Here is a 23192-nt window from a genome sequence, read left to right as displayed (position 1 = left end):
TCTCTCGCTAAAACATCCTGTTGTATAGAAACTGACAATGGAGTAGATTCAGAGAGACATGAATCTTCACCCTTAACATTACATATGACATGCATCCTCTTTAGATAGCCTTACTCTTTTTTTGTGCTGTTCAGACAATATTAACAAATGTCTGCCAGAAGATTTGTAAAGGAAGTGAAAAGTCTCTGGACATCACTATTCATTACATTCCATTAAGTAAAAGCTATTAATAGTATCTCATTAAACCCTTTTCTGAGCAAAGACCAGGTGTTCCTTTGAAAACGAGGCATCAGTAATTAAAATGGGTAGAAGAGCCAGTGATAGGAGCACGCAGAATAGCCTTCTAATGAATATTGCTCAGACAGAGGATTGTAAAGCCATGACCCTGCTCACATCCTGCCTTTGTGCCATTTAGATGAGACGCAAATTAATATCATTGAATTCAAGCGATCAATTTGCTCTGCAGAGACAATTCAGTTGCATCAGGAACTGCAGCCAACACAGAGCAAGTCGTGACTGTTAAAAAGAGTAACAACACGAGGCCCACGCAGCAGACCACACACCACTGCAGGACTATAATATATTTGGATTGGGATTGCCTTCCAAGTGTGTCGTAACTGTGAATTGTTCCTTACAGGAGAGGCTCTATCGATCCGCGCACCGAAAGGGAGTAGCCTTTGCAGCATACTGATAGCTGATAGTCATAAGGCCGGACGAGCAGTTAGCAGTTGGAATCCCTGCGTCACAAGCGGGCAGAGATAAGGCAGAGCGACCAGGGTTCAGTTCAGGTTAATGGCGACGTGTGATATCAGACAGTCGTGGTTTATCAACAAAAAAGGGCAAAGTGTCGAAATTGATCCAGGTTCACAATCAATAAACAGAACAACGGCTTCTGCTAACATGACACACTCGGCTTAACCGCAGTGACACACACACACACACACACACACACACACACACACACACACACACACACACACACACACACACACACACACACACACACACACACACACACACACACACACACGTCTTCACCAAGCATCTGACATAAACACACACACACGTTGCCTTTTTAAGCCTATTCGATACAGCTTGAGCTAACAGAGAGCGGGGCGGGTAGGAGGCCTACCTGTGACCTGCAGCTTGTCCACGCTGACCTCACACTTCAGGTAAAGACGCCCCCTCCTCTCAGTGTAATCGGTTCCACACAGGCTGGGCACATTCATAACACACTGGTTATGGACGTTCATGTCGCAGGCTGCAGGGACAAAGAGAGAAGAGATCAAGGACATCAGGACAATATATGTATGTAGACAAAGATTTAGCTTCATGCTTTTTATGTAGAGGTGCAATCAAATCAAATCAATCAAAATATTATCAATATCACAATATGGCATGTATAAGTGTAATATCCAAATCAGAAAGGCTGCAATTTTTTTAATGAAATGTAAAATGTTTCACAAAACCGGAGTATAACGAAGTACTGGAGGTAGATCTAGATGTAAGAAAACATGTTTGTTTGGTACAGACCCCGTCAAATGTCACATCATGATTTTAATTTTCAGAGAAAATGAAAATCATCATGCAAAAATGAGCATACCCACTAATTCTGCAACATACTGTAGTTGCAATATCTGTCAAAATAATTGCAAAATGAGGGATTTCCTCCAGAAAACTTGGATAGCTCTATTTGGAAACAACTCCTCACCCTAGAATGATGGGGCTCAGAGTGCATTTTATCAAACAACCAAAACAGGCCCTGCTGATAGAGGTTTGCTGTGCATGCAGAGCCTGCGTGTCAGGCACAAGCAACAAACTCCCACGTGTACAAGAATCCTTAAATTGGACAATATTATGTAACGTTGCACAGATGTTTCTTGTACCGTAGATTAGTCCTGATCAGAGTCAAAATGAGAACCATGCAAGTCTTCTTTTTGTATCAAGCAGCAGTTGTAGCCAGATGTGTTTGAGTTAATTTGACATTGCACGTCCTGCCACGTGACCTTTACACATGTGGTCATTAAGGTGTTGATGTTGAAACAATATATTGTGCAGCCTTACTGATAACGATGCCATTGACCTGGATTTAGTCATCTGTTGGTTATATAGGTTTTCAAGTATTAATGTATTTTCTAACATATATTTTAAAATAATAGATAGTAGCTATGACCTATAGCAACGAGAATAAGTCACAACATGAATAAAATATTCATAAAACCAATGTGTGCAGCCTCGTATGGCTTTAATGTTCAGATACAGTAAGATGCCAGATTAACTTCATCTATATAGGGACATATTTCAATTTCGTTCAATGAATCATACATGTTTGGCACATTATTAAAGGATTGTTTTTCTGAAAGCTGTGTGAAAGAGATAACAAGGTTATGACCCAGATTCAGCACTGCGATGTGATGCATACTCAGCCTGTGTGTCAGCCAGCTGAACCAAAATTTCATGGATTGGGAACAGTTACGGACGGTTACATCATTATGCCACCAGGTCAGTAGGTGATAAGTAATTTTAAAAATCACTATTTTGTTTTGCCTCACTGTGACTGTCCTCACCAGTGCTTAGAAATACTACAGTGTGAGCTTATTGTGGTGTGATTAGAGCTGGAATTGATCTGCCAAAATAATCCACATCTCTATTTATGTACACCCCGGAGCGATCATTACACATAACTGGGGGTCCGTAGCAGGTGGAGTATAGTGTATTTATGAGCTCATTAAGGCATTGAGGCTAATCCACTAACACAAGATTAAAGGGAAGGAGTGCGAGGGAGGGATATTAATAACGACGTGGTATAGCTTTCATAGCAGGCCTATTCAGGGTGCACCGAACATAGCTGCACACTGAAAATAGACGATGTGAGATTTTAATGAGTGAAAGTCAAGGGGGAGGAGAAATTCAGAGGCCTATGACCCTCAGCGAAGAGGAACAATGGGCTGTTTTTGATAAAGTGGCTCTAAAACAGAACATAATGTGTGCGGAGCCACTTACAGCAAACCATTATTTTCTTATGTATGCCACACTCATGCACATTGACCTGTATAACAGAGCAGTGTGGGATTCGTTCGCCTCTATTACTGTTTGAGCTTCTACTTTCACCTTGACACGCAGAATTTAGAACATGAACGGCTGCTTAACTACTCAGGATGTACTCATCGTTAATATGGTCCAGACGTCGTGATAAAATGTTCGTATTTAAATTACTGAGGAAGAAGTTGCAGGAATTGAACTCACAGTCACACTTCATGCCCTGGTGGATGAGGCCATACAGCAGAGAGCCACAGTGGTCACAGAAGGTGGGGCTCCCATAGGTGTGGATCTTAAACTTGTGCTTCGTTCTGGGGTCCTGGAAGAACAGAAAGAGAGAAATGAGCCATAAAGAAGCAGAAAAATAATGAAATGACTAAAGAGGCAAACCAATCACCAACTTCAGCCTAGTTAATGCTCATGCTCAATGCTCAAGAACAAATGCTCTTGTGTGTTATTTACACACTGAGTGTTAAAATACTTCATGTTCAGGATTTGCCATATCACAAAAATCACAAAATATCTACGCTGAAAAACTGCTTCAGCCGACTATAGCTCTATCCTCTGACAGTCCATTCAAAGAATAATAGAAAAAAATCAACCTATTTCATCACAGGGCGCCATTGTGTGTCAGACAATTCATCGCTGATTGCCAACCTGACTGCAATCACCACATATTTTCTGCTCTTATAGAACTCCAAGTGGCAGCCAATCAATCCGTGGCAGCCTTTTATTAAACCGTCATTTCTGGGTTGTCTTTCCATCTTCCTTGACCACATCAGTGAATGAGAATTGAGTTGTTTGCTCTCATAAAATTAAATCCAAGAGCACCAAAGCCACAAATACAGTTCACTTCCCAATTGGAGATACCATACTCACGTAAGTGCCCTCAATACAGTTCAGTACTTCAAGACCTTCTCCATGTTATTAACACATACGCTGAAAAAGACACTGCTTCTTGGTTTTTATTCCTACATAAGGGTCATAAACTGCCATATATGAGAATATGTGCATTGTACGATTAATGTTGTCCTTTTGGCCATTCAGTAAATGGTTTGTGTATATGTGTGTAAATAGTCATCTAGGCCATCTGAGCTTTTCATTCATCATTGGCCTCCATATTATCGCAGTTCATTGCTGCAGGCTCTCTACATAAATATCATATTAGTCAAAGTGTGAAAAACATTAGGGTTTATTGCAGAGCAAAACACTGTAAATGAGTGTGTGTTAAAGGAGCAGCAAGAGGCTGAATCATGTCTCTGTAAAGATAGTTCACTTCTTGTAGGCTTCTACTGTATGTTCGCTTAATTTCCTCCATGCAAGTCCAATACTCCACCTCTTTTTTTTATTGGTCATATCCTGCAGCAACATACTTTTATGTTGTAGCTACTCAACAGTGAGTTTATGGTCTTTACTATGAGCACATTTGTGTACTGAGGTATATTTTGCTGATTTGATCTGTGTGTCTTATCAAGAGGAAGTCCTGATAGAAGAGATTCATTTGGCTGTTGGATCTTGCAGGTCGCACCGGATGAACTGCCTTTCAGAAACGAAAGGCTAACTATTGACGAGGACAGCTAATATTTCATCACCCGTCCCTCTAGAGTGTTAATTCTGCTTTAATGGTGCTCAAGGGAGCATTTTATGGGATGTAAAACAGGCTGGAACCTCTTTGTGCGCAGCTGTGCATGTCTAAAGGAGTTACTCACACAGGAGATTCACACTGGGACCAAAATCACAGTCAAGCTGCATGATTACATTATCCCCTGACCATGCTAAATTAATCCTATTATATAGTTAATCAAGAGCACTGATTCAAGGTATATAGGTTTTAACATTTAGATTTCCTTCGACATCATATACTAAAAGATACATTTATTGTTACGTACCATTACCCAAACTCAAAATGAAAACAATAAACCCTTACTTATATACTTTGAACAAAGGAGTATTAATGATGCAGACTGTTACCACGATTACCACATATGTATAGATATTATCTATTACATTATACTGTATAAAAGCAAGTGTATATATACAGTATGCTCTTAACACATAACATAATCAAAATGAATAAAATTGTAAAACTGTCGATCTGATATCACCATGTTGGTCATGTGCTCATTCCCACTCGCTGGGCCAGCATTCATTATACTTATGGATCATTTGGATACTCAAATAAGGGAGCATTTAGTATGAGGAGCCACATTTCCATGAAGTCAAAACAAGCAGAGATGGAGGACGATAAAGCAAAAACTGGTCAAATATTCAACTCAGCAGACAGAAAATGCTTCAGTGGGAGAGATAAATTAACCCCTTGAGGGATGTTTCAGTGGACTGAGCAGAACCAGTGGTATGACTGAGGATAATACATTGTGGCACTAGAGCAATTTAGCTGATTAGCATTTTGGGCAGACAATTCAATTCTGCTCCAAAATGTCAATGTATATTATTCAAGAGCCATTTCACTTGGCACTCTGCCTGAATCTGCAGAATATTTACAATTCAATACAAATATGCTATCAAACTAAGCAAATGGCACCGGGTGCAGTCTCTACCTTAAGTAAATATCTGTGGGTGTAAGTAAAGTTTTCTGACGTGATCTGGTGAACAAGCAGAACCAGTTATAACCCTGTTTTGTTATTTTGTACACTGAATAAATGAAAGTTGAAAGCTATTCGTGTCATCATGTCTCAAGTCAAGTCATGTCAAAACCCATGTGGCCATTGTTATGATAACTGGTACCGTTTGAAGGTAAGTGTTATTTTACTGATCACCGATGTTATACAGTGTAGGGTTCTTGTCACCCCCATTCATTCATTCATCCATCCATCCATTCATTCATTCATTTCCTGCACTCAGCCTGTAGCTTATGAGGCACTCTCTGCCGGAATGAGAACTGGAGGATTGCCACTTTTCCAAGCGCCCCTTCAAAGTGCTTTCCTGCTCATTCTCAAATTGTGCTGTACTGTAAATCTCTTTCAGAGTCGGAATCTGTTTAAGTGGATTTGACTTGAGAACATTATCCAGGCAAGTCCGGTCCTTTCTGTTTTTTTCTTCTACTGCATCTATTTGAGGGAACACCTGTATTTGTCTTCTCTGGGAAGAGATCAGCTTCATTCTGCCAGGAAAGGGATAGGCTTATTCTGACTGGAGAAAGAAGCAGCTGTAGTGCTAAAGATATCTTTCCTATTTTCTACTGTTTGATGAGAAATACAGTGTCAAATGAGGAATGAATGAAAAGAGCTTGACCCAGGCAGGAGAAATAAATCACCAGTAAGGGGAGCAGCACATCATCCATCTCAGTGAGAGCTGACACAGTATCACATGGTGAGGAGCCACAGTAATCATTGCGGCTGTTTCACTGCCATTTCACTCAGTCTGACATTGGCCTCTGCATTTATACGTCAGAGGCTCATTCAAGATCCTCAGATCATGCTCTCAATCTGCCATTTGTCAGTCTGAAGAGGCTTTACACCTTTAAAGGACAAGAGAAATGCTATGAGCTCTACAAGCATTGACATGATCGGAACACAGAGCTGTTGTGATCACATTTCAGCTGCCTTACACGTATCTAAACACCTAACATTAAGACAAAGTAAGAAATTCTGATTTACATTAAAGTCAAATGTTAAAAGGACCAGTAGTGTCCCTGTAACTAAAAATGAGCATGGGCTAGGAAGTGACCCAACAACCCACACCTTAAATATAGAATATGTCATTTAGTCTTTTATTTATCATAATATCATAAGAATAGATTTTGCAATAGCGTTTACGTTAGTTAATGACGTACACAAACGCATTTGATGTCTATAAAAAATTAATCTTAACAAGTGCTTTGAAAACCTACAAAATGTAAGGTTAACTGTCAACAAACCCTGCAAAGAAAACATTAAATGTCCTTATAGCTGCATACAACTTCATTATAATATGATAATATGATATAATTTGAAATGAATAAAACTGAATAGGGAGACTTAAAGAAACATGCTGTTTTTAAATATCTAACAAACTCAGCAGACATTTTCTGCTCCTCTTTTTTGGATGAGTGATTCCTGAGAATCTCACAACAACTTGTTCAGCATATTTCTGACTGCCAAACCAAAGTCTTCTGACATGAGCAGTTTGAGACTGATGGTCAGCTTATCAGCGATGTCCATCATCTTGAGTGACTTCAAACTCCTCCATCACAAATGACAGTGTAAACACACTGTAGATGCAGAAGTAACACCTCACAGCTCAGGCAATCTGCGGCTAGATGAACCGTATCCAAAATAATCAGGTGTGGAATATCATAGCTGACTTGAATTCATTATATCGGGGTGATAAACAAATAATTTATGTAGGATCCAGCTTTGACAACAAGTCTGAAAAACTCCCCTGCCGGTAGAAACGAGGTAACCCCTGTGCAGCATAAATGCCTGATTCATACTGCTTATACAGTGCATATTGTCTAATTAGCAGCCCCGACCACGCTGTGCACAGGCCAGCAGTCAGTGTGTTAGCTGAGGAATGACAAGAAAAAGGGAGGCAGACAGACAGTAGGGAGAGGGAGAGAGAGGCTGAGCCAGCTGCACTTACTCATGTCCACCCACACACAGCTGATCCTGAAGGATTATCCTCTTGTTTGCCCCCCTCCTTTGCTTTGTTCCCTCCGTCTACTTCATGAATGAATGATGGTGACTAAGAGCCACATTCAGCTACAGATGGATCATGTATTTTTTACCTGTCACATCAACTTTCGATGGGTGGAACATGGCTTAAATGTCCCCAGATAAATGGTAAATCCTCACAACAAAAAGAGTGACAACAGGCCAACCAAGGTGGCAGTGGTCAATCAGGGAAAACGTCCAGTTCCTTGACCTATGAGAGATGCTTGGCAGGTGTGTGTCAGCCAGAATCTAAGAAGTGGTCAACCACTGCTACAGACCATGAAAACAGACAGTAGGCCACTTGAATTGACAGAATGTTAGTATGAATGTCAGTAATCCACATAATATCTGCAATCTATGGGCATGGGACAAAAATTTGGTATTGTAAGTGTGACCACTTGTAGTTCAAGCAGATCAATTAATCACTTTGTGCAGGTGACCAAGATGATGTAGAAAGCCAAAGAGGTGGATCACATTGGCCCAAATGCAACATTGGCTAATGTCTGAAGATGATTTAGCACTGCACTTTATTACTTTTCTTCGTTTCTTTTAATTTATATGCATATCAGCCAAAATGTCATCTCCAGCCAATTTTGCATCTCAATTTGCAAATCAGACTGAGAACAATGACCACTGCATGGAAGAGGAAGTCTTGGCCCAGGTATCCATTATCCATTATCTGGATATCTGCTGGCTATACCAGAAGCCCCGAAACATTGGTCGTTGCCCCCAGAGGCTAAATTGTTATCAGATGACAGCTGATAGGTTCCAAGATTTGTCTGTAAAAGTAAGCATGGGGATGTCTTCAGAGCACTGTTACTTTGTGATGTGTCTACAGTTATTTCTATCGCTGACTGAGTTTTGAGTCAAATGCTAACATCACCATGCTAACATGCTCACAATGACAATCTTATCATGCAGTTCAGTACCATGTAAAACAACTTAGTGTAAATGTTAGCATGCTAACCTTTGGGAATAAGCACTAAACACAAAGTACCACTTAGGCTGATGGGAATGTCATTAGTTTTTCAGTTATTTGGTCATAACCAACATTGGACAAATCAAAATATGACCTGATGATCACCATGAGCTATTACCATTCTTCATCAGGGGAATATAATTGTGTGTACCAGATTACACGGATATCCATTAACTAGTTACTGACACATTTCCCCCAGGACAACAAATATGAACTTCCTGGTGACTCGAGACTAAAAGTCAGGGGATCACAAAATGTCAATCGGATTCATCCTCTGGGAGTAATAAATGTCTTCACAATCCATTTGACAGCTGTTGAGACATTTCAATCTGGGCCAAAGTGTGGATCAAACACACTTTGTCATGTACACTTGATAAAAATATAAACCCAATGCTGAATTGAATGTCCTGGTTGTTTTAGCTATGCTACAGTCAGTGCTGTTAGCGTGGCTAAAAACCCAATATATTTTGATGATAATGTAATGACATTCAATTCAAAGTAAATCCTAAGAGACTAAACTAACTGCTCTGACTGATTAGCAAGGTGGCATTTAAAGATTCACCAGGGCAAGCTGTAATGTGCAGAAAATGAAACCTGTAAATGAGTGTACCCGACTTCATGTCACTGAGCACACTGGTTGTCCATTAACATCCTTTCTGCGAGCTGTGGGATGGAAGGGTTTACCTCTGTGGCTTTCTATCCCCTATTACAGCCTAATTGGGTCTTAATGGGAAATTCAAGACAGACTGGGTGGCGCTGCCCTTCCAGAACAGCAGGGGAAGCACAGTGTTACGCCAAAAGCATTGATGAACTCGATCAGTAGGCTCAAAACAAGAAGGCCACGATGATAAACAAAAGCTGGGGGGTGTTACATGCTGACTGGATGATGCAGCAAGGAGGCTGCCTTTTGGTGACTGATAACATGAGAGCCAATAGGGTGGCCCAGATGTCAAATGAACTGACAGGGAGCATCATGTTCTCGCATCATGTTTAGAGTTTTCTTATGACAGGTGCGTACTGTTTGTTGCCAGTCCCTGATACCTAATCCAGTGAACAACTGAAGGCCGTGTCTGCATAGTTTGTGCTGGCATGAGTGCATTAGTATGCAAAGTATCCAGCTGTTACAAAAAAGGACTGAGCTTCTGGGAAATCTTTCAGACATTATGTAATTACACAATAGAAGTTAAGCCATCTGGAATAAATAGCTCTTCATGAAGCTTAACAACAGAAAAGAAGACATATATTTTCATTGAATTCTATTTAACATGACAACACAGAATAAACATTTGACCCTTTGATAAAAGGAAATAAACAGTCACTCCTACTGGTGATGATTAGTATGACCTGGAAACAAATCTCAGATGATTCCTCCATCTTGCTGCTTCCTTAAGAATACGAGGGCTGGATGTCCACAGACTGTAATGGGTTGTATCTAGTGTGTTAGGCCAATCCCGCTTCAGATTAAATGAAGAACGCTTGTGGTGATTGGCTGCGAGCAAAATCATACAAGTGGTCTTTCCTGTTTCAGATTCGGATTCACTTTATTGTTGTTTCTCTGGGTATTTGCAGACAAAAAATTAAATGAAACACTGTTTCTGCCAGCTCCAATGTGTACCTGTGTTTTCAACTGTAATAAATATCTGTATAAAAAGATAAAAACAAGCTAAATCTGGGTACAAAAAAGCTTGAATGCAGGTATCAGTTTGTAAAGTGCCATGAGATAACTTTTGTTGATAGATACCTTTATTATTCTAACTATAAGTTTGACAGAGATAGAGCCCACACAGACTTTCTATTGAGAGACAGATGCTTAAGTAATCAATGATAAATGTTTATGGGGAGATGCACTCCTAACTGTGCGGGTATGTTTTTAAAAAAATCAAATTTCTGGTTTATTTTTCAGTGACCTCAGAGTTGATTTTCTCTGAACTAATCCCTAAATGTTATTTTAGCATTCGCCCTGCAGTCAATCCCGAGCAGATTTACATGTGAAGCCACAGATCAAAAACAGACACAGGGCAGAAGGCTGATCAAAAGACTGAAGGCAACCAGGAGATACTGATGAAAACAGAAGCACAGGGGGCCAGGCACAGTGATGTTGGCTAATTAGCCAGGCTCTCCAATCCAGTTTAATAAGCAAACAGGACGCCAACCAGCCCCTGCTAATGAACAGCTTGGCAGGTTGAAGCTGAGCAGGGCTTCCCAGCAGAAGAGGCAGCGGGGAGGGCAGAGGTGGATTATGTTTAAGACTAGGGTCACGCTCCATCCTGCATACATACTGTTTAAGCCACAATGAGATACATAATGAAACTCTTACCTCATTTATTAACAGGATATGTATATGTTTTACTTAAAAATCCTATTAGTTTTACTTTGTGTTGGACTAGGCATCTTTACTTGTGACTCTATGACAACATACAAAGTCCTGTGAATAATAACTCAACAGGATTGCATTTTAAACACCGACATAGAAACTTCATATTTTGCAACTGCATCTTTACTGTTTACCCAAAGCAAACGTTAATATATTTAAACATATTCATGAAATATGTGCAAAACCACAAGAGAGCATCCAAGGATCCAAAGCACTTAATGAAATTGTTTATTACTTTGAATATTACAATTAAAATGAAATTACTTAAAGATAATCATGACATAAATACCACTCTGGAGCCGGACAGATGGCTCGGTGCTGCAGCTACAGTTAACTCAATTTCACTTGAGAGAAAAAAATCCTCTAAGCCTGACTAAGTTAATGCTCTGTGTGTGTGTGTTGCATCTGGTCTGCCTGTGAAGAGACTAGCGTGGGCTATATTCATGGGTTTGTATTATGCATTTATACGTATGAAAAGCATGCAATTAGAGCAGCAGTCTGGACAGTTTTAGACAATAACAAGAACAAGATGAATGTGCAGATTCTCATTAATATTAAAACGGGTCACTACGAGTATTACACAAATACATTAATTCAGTTATTTTTGGAGTGATTTCAACAACAGTTACCATGTGCCTGCAAACAGCACATGGATTAGTATAGTGTAACACGGTTAACATGGTTAACAGGTATGACTGGTGGGAAAATGCCAATACCATATGGGCTGTGAAGCTCCTACACACTGGTGCTGTATTACACATATAGGACAGAACAGGATCAAACGTGCACGCAAAATGAAAAAGATAACTGGATTTGCATAGTGCACTCTGCTAACTGAGGAGATTTGGACACTAACTGAATCCTGCAAACTCCCACCGGATGATTGAATATGTTAAAATATTCTCAATCTGTTTTCAGCTGGTGAGTGTTTCATGTTGGATAACCAGCAGCATATTCTCTTGATGTGTGGTACATGGTGGATTCCAGACAGACAGAGGATGTTTTGGAGGTGCAGCCACAGAGGAAGACATGTGCTCATCACTGAAATGATCCCCTGATCAGAGCAACTGAGGTGCAGAAGGTGAAGTACAGGTCTAAGTGTTCAACTGTTCTCTGCTTCTCCCTCCACACATCATATAATTACAATAACCCAAACTCTATCTAATCTCAGAATGCAGAGTAAATATCAGGGCCATGCTAATAAGTGAAACTCCTAACAGGGCAAGGTACACTGAAAAACACTCAGTCACTGTGCATGCTGGCTGTAGGTACACTTAGTGGGTACTAAAAATGCATATAGGTGTGTTTGGTGCCGTGGTGCACAGCAACACAAAGGAAAGGTAGTTGTTAGAATTATATGCTCAAAATAAACAAGGTTACTCTGAGAACTGGACACTTATCTTCAATGTGGTTATTGTATAACCACATATACATTCAGCAGGTGAGTAAAGGAGACATATTATGCTCATTCAGGTCCATAATTTTATTTTGGGTTACTTCTAGAATAGGTTTACATGCTTTCAGTGTTTTTTTTTTTTCTCATACTGTCCAGTGCTGCAGCACCGTATTCCCCCTCTGTCTATAACACTCTGTTTCAGCTCCTGTCTCTTTAAGGCCTCCCCCTTCCAAATACCCAGTCTGCTCTGATTGGTCAGCTCACACACGCCTAAGCCAGCTCCACTAAAAACAACAGAGCAACTTTGCTGAATCAATTCTTACTTGCTAAACTAGCTGTCAGGTATAAATTATGCAAATGCATGACACCATGATGTCACAAAGTCACAGAATTAAAGGCGGGACTACTGAGGAGGTGTTTCATGAGTTGTGTTTTCAGTGGGAGAGAGTGTAGACACTGACCTTTTTAACTTTCAAGACCTTTTACATGCACAAAAACCTATAAAACACTGAAGGATATAATAAAACTGGAATAGCATCTGTCTTCTTTGATATCACTGAACTTATTCTGGAAGCGTTTATTACTTATTTAAACTGCAGTTATGATAACATACGCTGCTTCCTTCGATATCTGTTTACATTTTACAAATGGTTGTCTGTTCACTAGTAGAAACAAAGTTCTTTCAATGAGGGCAACTTTGTGTTAGTTTCAGCTCTTGAAGGACTTTGCATGTAACTATTATGAATATGATCATGTAACGCTCCGTGAAATTATTTTTCCTTTCATCCCGCCACCCTGCTGTCTCTGCTATAGTTTCCCTGTCTGAAGTCTTTGTCATGCACTTGAATGCTATACACCTGAAAATTAAAAACCTGGTCATGCATATACATGGCCAAGAAATCGTCTTTCTCATGGCATGGGAAATCTATCTGGGGAGATCAGGTTTCTCTAATCCCTCATCCAGATCTCAGAAACAGGGTCTCGCTTGTATGATGTTTAAGAAATCGTAGCTGACTGTGATGCAGGTACTTCAGAGTATACACACAGATATCACTTTTCAATGCACTTGTGCTGCTGGCCTGACTTGACTTGGTTTTCATTCAGGGTTCAGGTGGCTGTTGATAGCCAGTTATTTATTTTCATGGATTTTCAGGCTGCTAACGATTTTGCTTGGCATGTACAGCTGATTCCTTTAAAAATGTAAACAGGATGACTAATGGATCTAAAAGAGGTAGAGGAAGCTGCCATTCATTCCTGAATGATGACAAAGACCATCAGACATCACAGTGACCTGCTTGGAGGTGGCCGGCCGCCCTTTGAACAGACTCCGGGGATGGTCCATTTTAAGGGCGATTCGGGGCATTTAAACTGGTCATTGGAAGCACAAATCAATGTGGTTTGACTTGCCTTGGCCAACAGAAGAGCCGTATGAGTGAAAGACTGACAGCTTCCCAGCCTTAGAAGTGATGTTATTCTCACTTCACATATGAACTAACAAGACAAAGACTGCAGCCTACTCCGACGAGCTAACAAATTTCTATTCCCTCAAACTCAGTGAGTGGAATAGCAGCTTTTCAGAATCAAACCAACACTGATGGTTCTATTTCGTGATTTTATTGCATGGGAGAATATGAAACAACTTCAGTGCAGCGATCATCAAAGAGGCTCGGTGGCTAATGCAGTCCACCTGTCTCCCACAGAGTCTAAAGAGATCCACCTGGTGTGACATTTGCAGCCAGCTAGAGAGAGAGAGAGAGAGAGAGAGAGAGAGAGAGAGAGAGAGAGAGAGAGAGTGTGTGTGTGTGTGTGTGTGTGTGTGTGTGTGTGTGTGTGTGTGTGTGTGTGTGTGTGTGTGTGTGTGTGTGTGTGTGTGTGAAATGAGATGCACTGATCGACACTTCATCTGTCATATCCTTATCTGTTTGACCCATCTGTTCCCTTCAGGACTGAGAAAAAGGCTGTTACAGTGACGTCTGAAGGTCAACAATTTCCTTATTATCAGGCGTGGGACCAGTTGTCTCTTTCCCTTCTTGTATTCACTCCCTCATCCTTCTTTAACCCATCATCCCTCACTGGGAGGTGACATTTGAAAAGGCTCCGCCCTGTACCGGTTTTTGAGTCACCCTATGTTGTTATTAACCTGTGCCTGTGTGTGTGTACTATGCACTGCTACACACACAGACTGCAGGATGGTTTTCTTTTACTCTGAAACACTGTTTTGGAAAGACGGGGGAATGTTTGACAAGTGCCCTGGTGCCTGTTTGACAATCTCCTAAATCAATTAGTTTGCACAGCGCATAACCAAGCCAGAGCTGTATGCTTATTGACAGGGAAAATTGGCATTTAGAAGTGGGTCACATGCTTCCTGATAAAGAATATTACTCTATGCTTAGGGAAACAGGAAGGTTAAGAATTAAAGGTACTGATTACTCTAATACTGCAGTCTACAATTAAATGCACGTTAATAATGCAAAAAAAATTATGTCTGATCAAATAATTTTACATTTTTGACATTCATTTAAAGGCTTTTTGAAATTTCATTAACAGTGCCATCACCTGTGTGAGTTCATATTATTACCTCATTAATATTGTAAATATTATAAAATTTTGACTTTGAATTTATTCTCTTTAACTACATATTGCCCTTTTAAATATTTATGCACAACTACTCATTTTTAAGGAGTCCTCGTCAAAGCCCCTTCACGCGGCACTAATGACACTCTGACAATGTGTTGAACCCAGCAAGACCGTCTGTGTCACTGTGTCACCTAAATTTGTCACTGTTACACTGCAGCCCTTCAACTTTTAATTATACTCTACATCATACATAATCACCTTTCCCTCCTCCTGTCAAACCCTAATGTATTAGAAAATCTGTGTCACTCACACATTACAGTCACTCAAAATGCTTAAAAGGGCCGAGGTATCTAAAATAGAGCTGGAATGACTCAATCAGCAGCTATCCATCACTTTATCTCCCCTCCCAAACGCACAGACAGGCACAAACACACACTCTGCTGCTGGCTATTTTCGAGTAAATATCCCTGGCCTGCAGCTATAGCAGTAAAATATGTGGTTATTAAGGTGAGGAGAAGCTTTGAAGAGAACAAAATGGAACTATCATTTAACCAGACATGAGGTGTTAGGCTAGGCAAGGTTACTATTTTTAGCATATAAATCACCACCCTGATTCCTCTTGGCCTTTCACTAAGCTGCTGAGTGCTGAGAGGGAGGGCAGGTTGCCACCACAGCTCACAGGGGGTTTTCCTTGCCGTGTGGTATCTGTTAACACATCTGTCTGCTAGCAGCACAAGAGATAATCGCTGACACTTTCAACAGTTGTCAGGAACCAAGTTGTCTTTTTGACTGACTTTGTATCAATGAATGCCATCTATCACAGCGGTGTTAAAGTGGCACCATGGCCTTTGGTGCTCAAGACAGATTTACAATAATAATTAAGTCAGTTGAGCGACTCTTCACTGGTTCAGGAGCTTCTTTATTAAACATTCAACATGAGACAGACAAAGCTTGACAAAAAATGTTGTGTAATTAAATTTTTAGGACTCATCGTGCTGAATTTTTTATTTGTTTCTGTCTTTAATTGAAGTTCTAGAGGACTTTTTGTTCTCTGTGAAGTCCTCTGTTCATTTATCCCTTAAAGATTATTTTTTAGGCTGCCTGACCCCACTGTGTTTATTTTGTTTGTCCTACCCTTTCTAGCAGTCAGACTGCGAATGGATAAATTCAGCAGAACATTTTTTTTAAAAAACACCAGGCAAAAAAAGCTTAACAATAATGGGAAGCTCTGACAGTTGTTGTATATATTGACAATTTAGAGAAAAAACACATCATAAGACAAACTGAACTCTTCCTAGACCTTAGAGCCTTTTGAACAAACTCTCCTGCTTGCCTTTTCACAGCTGGATCAGACTGAGCTCTCAGCTAATACAGGAGCCACACACATAGACTCAGCAGCGATGTATTCATTAGCATGGCCAGGCGCACATGCTGCTGAGTGACATCCACAAGGTCAAGAGAGAACGAGAGGGTCTGTCACAGCTGTCACATCGGCTTGAAGATGACTGCACTGTTTACTCTCCCCTATGCCAAACTTTTCTCCGGCACGGACACAGGTAGAGAAAAAAAAGCTAAATGAAAATCTGAGAAAAAAAAAAAGAAAGAAAAGGCAGACCTGCTGGTTCATTTGGTCATGTTGCAAATGCCAAAAGCCAGAATAAATTGGCTTATCAGACGCAGGCCATCTGTCAGGTGCTTAATAATTAAAAGAACTTCGCAAGATGTGTTTCAAAAAGTTATCTAATAGCCAAAGTCTTGGCAGAGTCTTTCTTCACCGTAATGAGCCAGCTGACAGGGGCAGTGGCATGGCTGTTCAACTCTGCTTTCTGTGGTCTTAACTCTCTGGTATGGATTGCAGAAAACTGAATAAAATTTAGCTTTTGTTCGTGCAATCAATTTAGTGTCTGCAGTTGGGGATTTTATTATGGATAGGAGGAATAGAAACTTTGGCTTCTAAAGCCTTGTTATTTAGCACGGCAAATAATGAAGACGCTCAGGAATTCAGCAGTGCAAGTGTAAAAGGTGGTGAAAAGAGCTTCAAAAGTGGAGAGGGAGGAAGAAGCAAAGATCACATGTATGTTTGATATAGATCGGTATCAGGTGCTACAAGTCAGGGAATGCTAACCTTAATCGACAAACAGAAAACGTGAATAACATATAGTAGGCCAACTCACACCTCTGCCTGTAAACGGAAGTCAGAATCAGGTCTGACTGAAGGAAAAACATTTGTTTCAGGAAACATCTACTGAGTTGAAAACAGTGGCTCATGATCTGAAATTGTACATTATACATCATACACACCTTCTTCTGGGTATCTTTGTATTCTATTACTCTTATTGTTTCTCATATTCTTGTTTTTTCTTAAACTATTTGTATCTTTATACCTTGTGTTCCATTGTAAGATGGCATTAACAGTGAACGGCACTGGAAGAATTTCATTGTGCAGGAAAATGTATTTTAACCTTATATTTTGTTTGGAAACAAATACTTCATAAGTGATAGGATACAAAGATCTTCCTGCATAAACAATAGATAAATACATGATGGTAACCTCATCTCCATGTTGTTTTTTAGTTTGGAAACAATATCATTTTCACATATCTGATTTAACCCAACAAAGAAAATTCACCATAATCAACTTACTGTGATTAATTGCGATCTGCAATAAAAGCTTTTATTGACCCATTCCTCGCATAATTGGCAATAAAAAGCTTTGACTTTGACCATTCAAGTACAATTTTATTTCAGATGCTGTGATTTCAGATACTGACATTTCATTTCTCACTTACAGTTATTTACGTTAAATAACGTTTATATAATACATAACAGTCAGATTGAGTTTCATTATTCTTTCAAATCATGCTGTAAACAAGTGGAGACCAGGCCTGAATCTAAGCTCAAATCTAATAAACTTGATTATGTACATTTTGTTAAAACATAACTCATTTCTACAGTAATCAGCTGAATCACAAATCAACATTGATAATTTACTTTATTCACAGTGGTTTACATTCTAAAGTCAGGGATTGAATTACCTCAAATACCTTCAGCACAAGGCTGGTTCTATAAATGGCAGCAACTATCCAGCTTCTGCACAGCTTACTGCCAAATGATAACTTTCCAGTTTCTAACCAACTGCTGTTTGCTTGGTGAGTGCTGAGTAAATATTTAGCCCTCGCCTGTCGCAATGCAGGTAAACCTCTAGTCATTTACCTGTGATGAATACCAAACACAAGTACAAAGAAGTCTCTTGGGATACAGAAGGAGAATGAGGGAGGCAGGCTGACCTATCTGCAACTTGTATCGTTCTATTTCTGGGGTTGAGCTTCAGACCTACTGCTGGTTCAGCTTCAGGCATGATTGTTACATGCAATGTCGAGTTTGGACTTCAGAGCCTCTCGGGCTTCTATCTCAAGTGTTTTTGTATGCACTGACATGCAGGACAGTTATAGCACATCTGCCTGACAGGACCTTAAAAATATATTCCTTTGTGGCACCATATAGGGTGCTTTGGGAGATGGACGTGCAAAAACGTAAACACAAATGGTTAAAAGGCTCAAAACTGATGTCACATGTTGTGGGGATGGATAGGTTTTGTAGCGTGCTGGCAGGCAGTGGTGAAGACAAACTCTTCTCCTGCAGGAACTCTGACATCAAGATGTTTCAGGGTCAAGAGCAGTTCCATCGCTCCCGTGTGCTGGTCATTTGTAATACTTAGCATGGTTGGAGCAAGACTGGCTACCAGATACTTGCTGTAAACAACCCTTCAGTGGGATTGGTGGAATGTGTGTGTGTGTGTGTGTGTGTGTGTGTGTGTGTGTGTGTGTGTGTGTGTGTGTGTGTGTGTGTGTGTGTGTGAGGCAGGAACTGTGACTAGCTGTGGTTGCCATCATACTGACTGTTTACTCTTAAGAAGCCCAGTGCTTCCTAGGTGCTTGAGTACACAATACATCAACCTTCCTTACTACTTGAGCGTGGTTAAAGATTTCTTGACTTACAGTAAGACAATCCCCAGTGGCTGTGACGTTGCTTCTTTAAGTTCTACATTACAATAACTGCAATGAAAGAGTTCCTCCGGGCAGGAAAACATCAGGGGGAGAACAATGCAGCACTGTGCAGTGCCTTGTTGTTCAAACTGCAATAAAACTGTCAAACAGGGCATTGTGTGTCTCAGTCCCAGTCCAGTATCCTCTGAACCCACTGTGCAGTATTCAAACTTGTCTCACTCAACTAGAAACAGATCAACTACCCCTTTTTCGACCAAGACAGTTCAGGTGCTGGTTCAAAACCAGTGCCCACTCTGGAACCAGTTCTTTGTGTTTCGATAGCCAAAGAACTGGCTCTCAACCAGGAAAACTGGTTCCAGAGTGGCACCATAACTTTGCTGGTCTAGAACAAAGAACGGCTTATGTCAGGGGCTGGGTAGGGTTATCTTAACCAAGGACCAACCGAAAACGCTTATGACCACCACTTTTAAAAACCAGAGCAAGTGTGGCGTGTTCTGACTAATCCATGGGAGAACAAACAAAAGATTTTCATTATGGACGCCAAATCGAAGCAACAGTGGTAGAGGAGCAGTCATGTTTGAATGCCAATGTAGGCATGGAAAGCCAGGAACACACTTGTAAAGAGTTGATGTAGTCCACCACTGTTGTTCCTAGTATTTTTGGGAAATGGAGACGTATACAGTGACTGAATGATCTGACTTTATGCTGGCTCTAATGCCCGAGGAAAAGCAAACCGTTTTCTGAAAAGGTTTGCCGGTTGAACCAACTCAGAACCAGCACTAGCACCAGCCCAGAACCAGTACTCGGGTCGCGTTTGTTGAAAGGGGAAAGCTGTGGCTGCAACGCATTTTAAAGAGAAACTATACTTTTGGCTCTTCTTTGGCTGATATGTCCTGATTGTCAGTGTGAACAGGCAGCTCTACAAAGATTCTCTGTGAGTCCGGCAGGTTTGAAACAGGCGAATGACCCTGTTGCAGAGCCACCAGAGAGGGGTTCGGAAAAGGCTCTCACACAATGAACTCCACAGTCCATCCTTTCATTGAACACAAAAGTTTTACTCAGTGGAAAGGTCACAGTGGAAAGACAGTTTTGTTCAGTCCATATCTTCAGATCTTTACACTATTCATACATCAGCCACAAGGATACCTTAGCCTCACACTTATCTGTAAAAAAGAATATGAATAATTTCAGCTGAGATAACCAGGTTTTTAATATATTTTTTTAGCTTCTGAAGATGTCTTCTGCTGCAGACCTATACCTGCTGCTGTATACTAAAGCTTGACAAAGACCAAGGATCAGACATTATCTCTTTGATCGCCTGACTAGGCTTCCTGTTAAGCTAGTCGGCACTCAAAGCCAGAGCCTCCAGATAAAGGTTATCTCTCCAAAGAGTGTGATAATGAAAGGTGGCTGATGAGGCCGGCGGTGACACTGGTGATTTCAAACTTGCCTCAAAGAAGAACGATGAACAGGATCTTGTTTGAGTGCTTCTTGCCACGGACATTAGAGGTTTAGTGTAACATGCCTTTTTATAAATCAATCCATGTAAGCCACATACGGCTGTAAGTAGGAAACATTATGTATTTATAGTTATAGATTTACAGTGTCTTTGTAATTTAGCAACTAAAAATAGATTAATAGAGTGTACATCATCTTAATAAGTTGCTTTCAGTAATTGCTGACTGTTTTTGTGTGTTTATCTGCATGTATGTGTATGTGTGCTGTGGAGGAAATAGAGTCTGTGATCAAATCGTTTTTCTAGAACTGCCTCGGTGATGAAACGGTCAAGCAGATGACAACACAGGAGCATTTCTCATTACAAGTTTAGTCGAGGCCACAAATGTTGAACACTGCAACAATGGTAATTTAATGCTTTTTCTCCAATGGGAAACGATTCACCAGGAAGTGATTCAGCGGCTCCCAGTGCACCCACCCATCCTTTATCCTCCACCACATACAACACACACACACACACACTTGTAAGCACTTACATCCTTCTGCAGTGTCTCCCCACAGCATAGCCTTGATCAAACCACATTTTAGACAGGCACGTCACGGACCATTAGGAAGAGAGACTGAAGATCTGTTAGAGTTCATTAGGATCCACAAGCATATAAATACCAACAGTAGGCAGCCCAGAGGACTCTCTATCCAACTATAAGTCATCACTGATCAGTGGATACAATGGCATGTTTCTGAAGAGAAAAGTGACAAAAAATGATTTCTTATTTTGTAAAAGGATCTATTTTTCTTATAATCTATGTAACAATTCATTTCACAATTTTTATATCAATCAAAAAAGTATAAAAGATATCAAAAAGAAAACTGCAGTTTTGGCCTAGCGTGAATCGACCAAAACTAAAACCCAAAAGCCATTTGAAGATGTGATGATAAAAGGAAAATAGGCTTCAAATAAGTCTAAGATTTCATTTTCAGTTATAAAAAAATTTAAAAAATCATCCCGTATTGTGAAAGCAGCAGACACAGTGTGCAATTTCTTGTCCATTAACAGCCTTACTGGGTAAATCAGTTTATATCAATGGTACAGATATCAATGTGTGAAAAAGATCAATTAAGACACTTAAAAAGACACTGAGTGATTTTAATGACAAACATCATCTTTGGACATGACACAATAATTCATAAATGTCAGGTAACAGTTTGCTGTGTTTGTGAGTCCAGAGCATGCACTCTGATATTAATCTGTCATCATATTAATGGTGTGTAAAATGTCCTGCCTGTAAACGCTGTCACATCCCAACTCTGACTGTATGTCAAAGTCTTACTGCCTCTGGACCAGGAAGAATCTTTTAAAGAAGTCTTGCATCAAGTATTGCACTTACTGGTACATATAAAAGAAGAGAAGCGGTGACGATGTGTTGAATAAAACTGTGTCAATACAGCAAAAGACAGTTTTGTTAATATTCCTGTTTTCATCTCCCACTCATCACATATGGCAGCTTGGTCAGCGGCCTCAAGCTACAGCTACCTTAAGGCTCCGGGGTCAAGTTAGCAATAACACATATGCAACTTGAGGTTAGACTTTCAAAATAAAGCTCACTGGAAAAAGAAATTCCACATATAATCACATATTATGATATTTTGCCTGTTATTAATGTTGTGAAACGGTCATCTCAGTCTCCAGGATATAATGTTAGCAGTTAACATTTTTGCAAACCACAGATATGTCTAAAGCCTAGTTTATGCTTCTGCGTCGCGGCGACGGCGGAGCTACGTCGTCGACCCTACGCCGTCATTGAGCATTCGAAGTTCTGCGTCGAGGGAACGCGTTCAATTCACCGCCAAGCCGCGAGGGGGGGTGGGGGTGGGGGGATTGGTTTCGGGGGGTTCTTGCTCTCTTGCACTGCAGTTGCGGTCAGAGCGGATATGCTGTGTAGCATTCTGGTCACAGTGTGGGGCTACAAGCTACATGCTGCACAACACCAATACTCCTCCTGCCCTGCTGGGATCTCACAAAGCATGGAGTTCACAAGCAATAGGAGACAAGCATGCAAGCAGCAGAAGTAACTGGCGGTGTTGTTATACTGTTGACCGGAAAAGCAACTGCCGGAATGACGGTCTGAGCGGACCAATCCCAGTCCTTGCCGTTCGCGTCTCGACGCGTCGACGTGACGCGTAGTCAGGATTTTTTGGAGGCGCACGTCAGGCTACGGCGCAGGGTCTGCATAGGGGTCTGCGTCGACGACGTAGCTACGCCGTCGCCGCGACGCAGAAGCATAAATCAAGCTTAAGGCTGACGTGTACCAAACGTGGCACATCACGTTCATATTATTACTTAAAAGCCACCTTTCACATCAGGAAGCGGAGCGGATGGTGGTGACGTTATAACAAGCCAAGGAGGCTGCCAAATGGCTAACGACAGTTTGAGCTACACCAGTGGATATTTTTAAGGACACCTGGGGATATTTCCAGCTGTTTTAGTGGCGACCAAAACTGACTATTTTTCAATGGAAGTCGGACCATCTCCATCAATGATTGTGGTGACCAAAACAGGCATTTTAAGCCAAACCAAGGTGTTTTCCTAACCCTAACATAACCAGAGAATTAGCAGGGCGTTGTGACAACAGAGAAATAGAAAATTCAACCTAAGCAAACGTGAAGTTGCAACGCAAAGAAACGTTTTAACTTATATCTGCTTTGCAGAAAT

General features: G+C 40.7%; 1 protein-coding gene across 6 annotated transcripts in view; it reads right to left on the bottom strand.

The window, feature by feature from the left end:
• Nucleotides 1-23192, bottom strand: part of prkcaa (protein kinase C, alpha, a) — a 158456-nt gene that overhangs the window by 67856 nt on the left and 67408 nt on the right. For all 6 annotated transcript variants that reach the window (XM_084343985.1, XM_084343986.1, XM_084343983.1 and 3 more), the window contains exons 4-5: nt 3247-3358; nt 1133-1261 (exon numbers count right to left, since the gene is read on the bottom strand). In XM_084343985.1, coding sequence (XP_084200111.1) covers nt 1133-1261; nt 3247-3358 — 241 coding nt within the window. The remainder of the gene's footprint in view (nt 1-1132; nt 1262-3246; nt 3359-23192) is intronic.

Source organism: Pagrus pagrus (genome assembly GCF_965226575.1).
Source record: "Pagrus pagrus genome assembly, chromosome: 2".
NCBI classification, from domain to species: domain Eukaryota; kingdom Metazoa; phylum Chordata; class Actinopteri; order Spariformes; family Sparidae; genus Pagrus; species Pagrus pagrus.
Note: the sequence above shows the minus strand (reverse complement) of the source record. Positions and strands in the feature narration are given on the sequence as shown.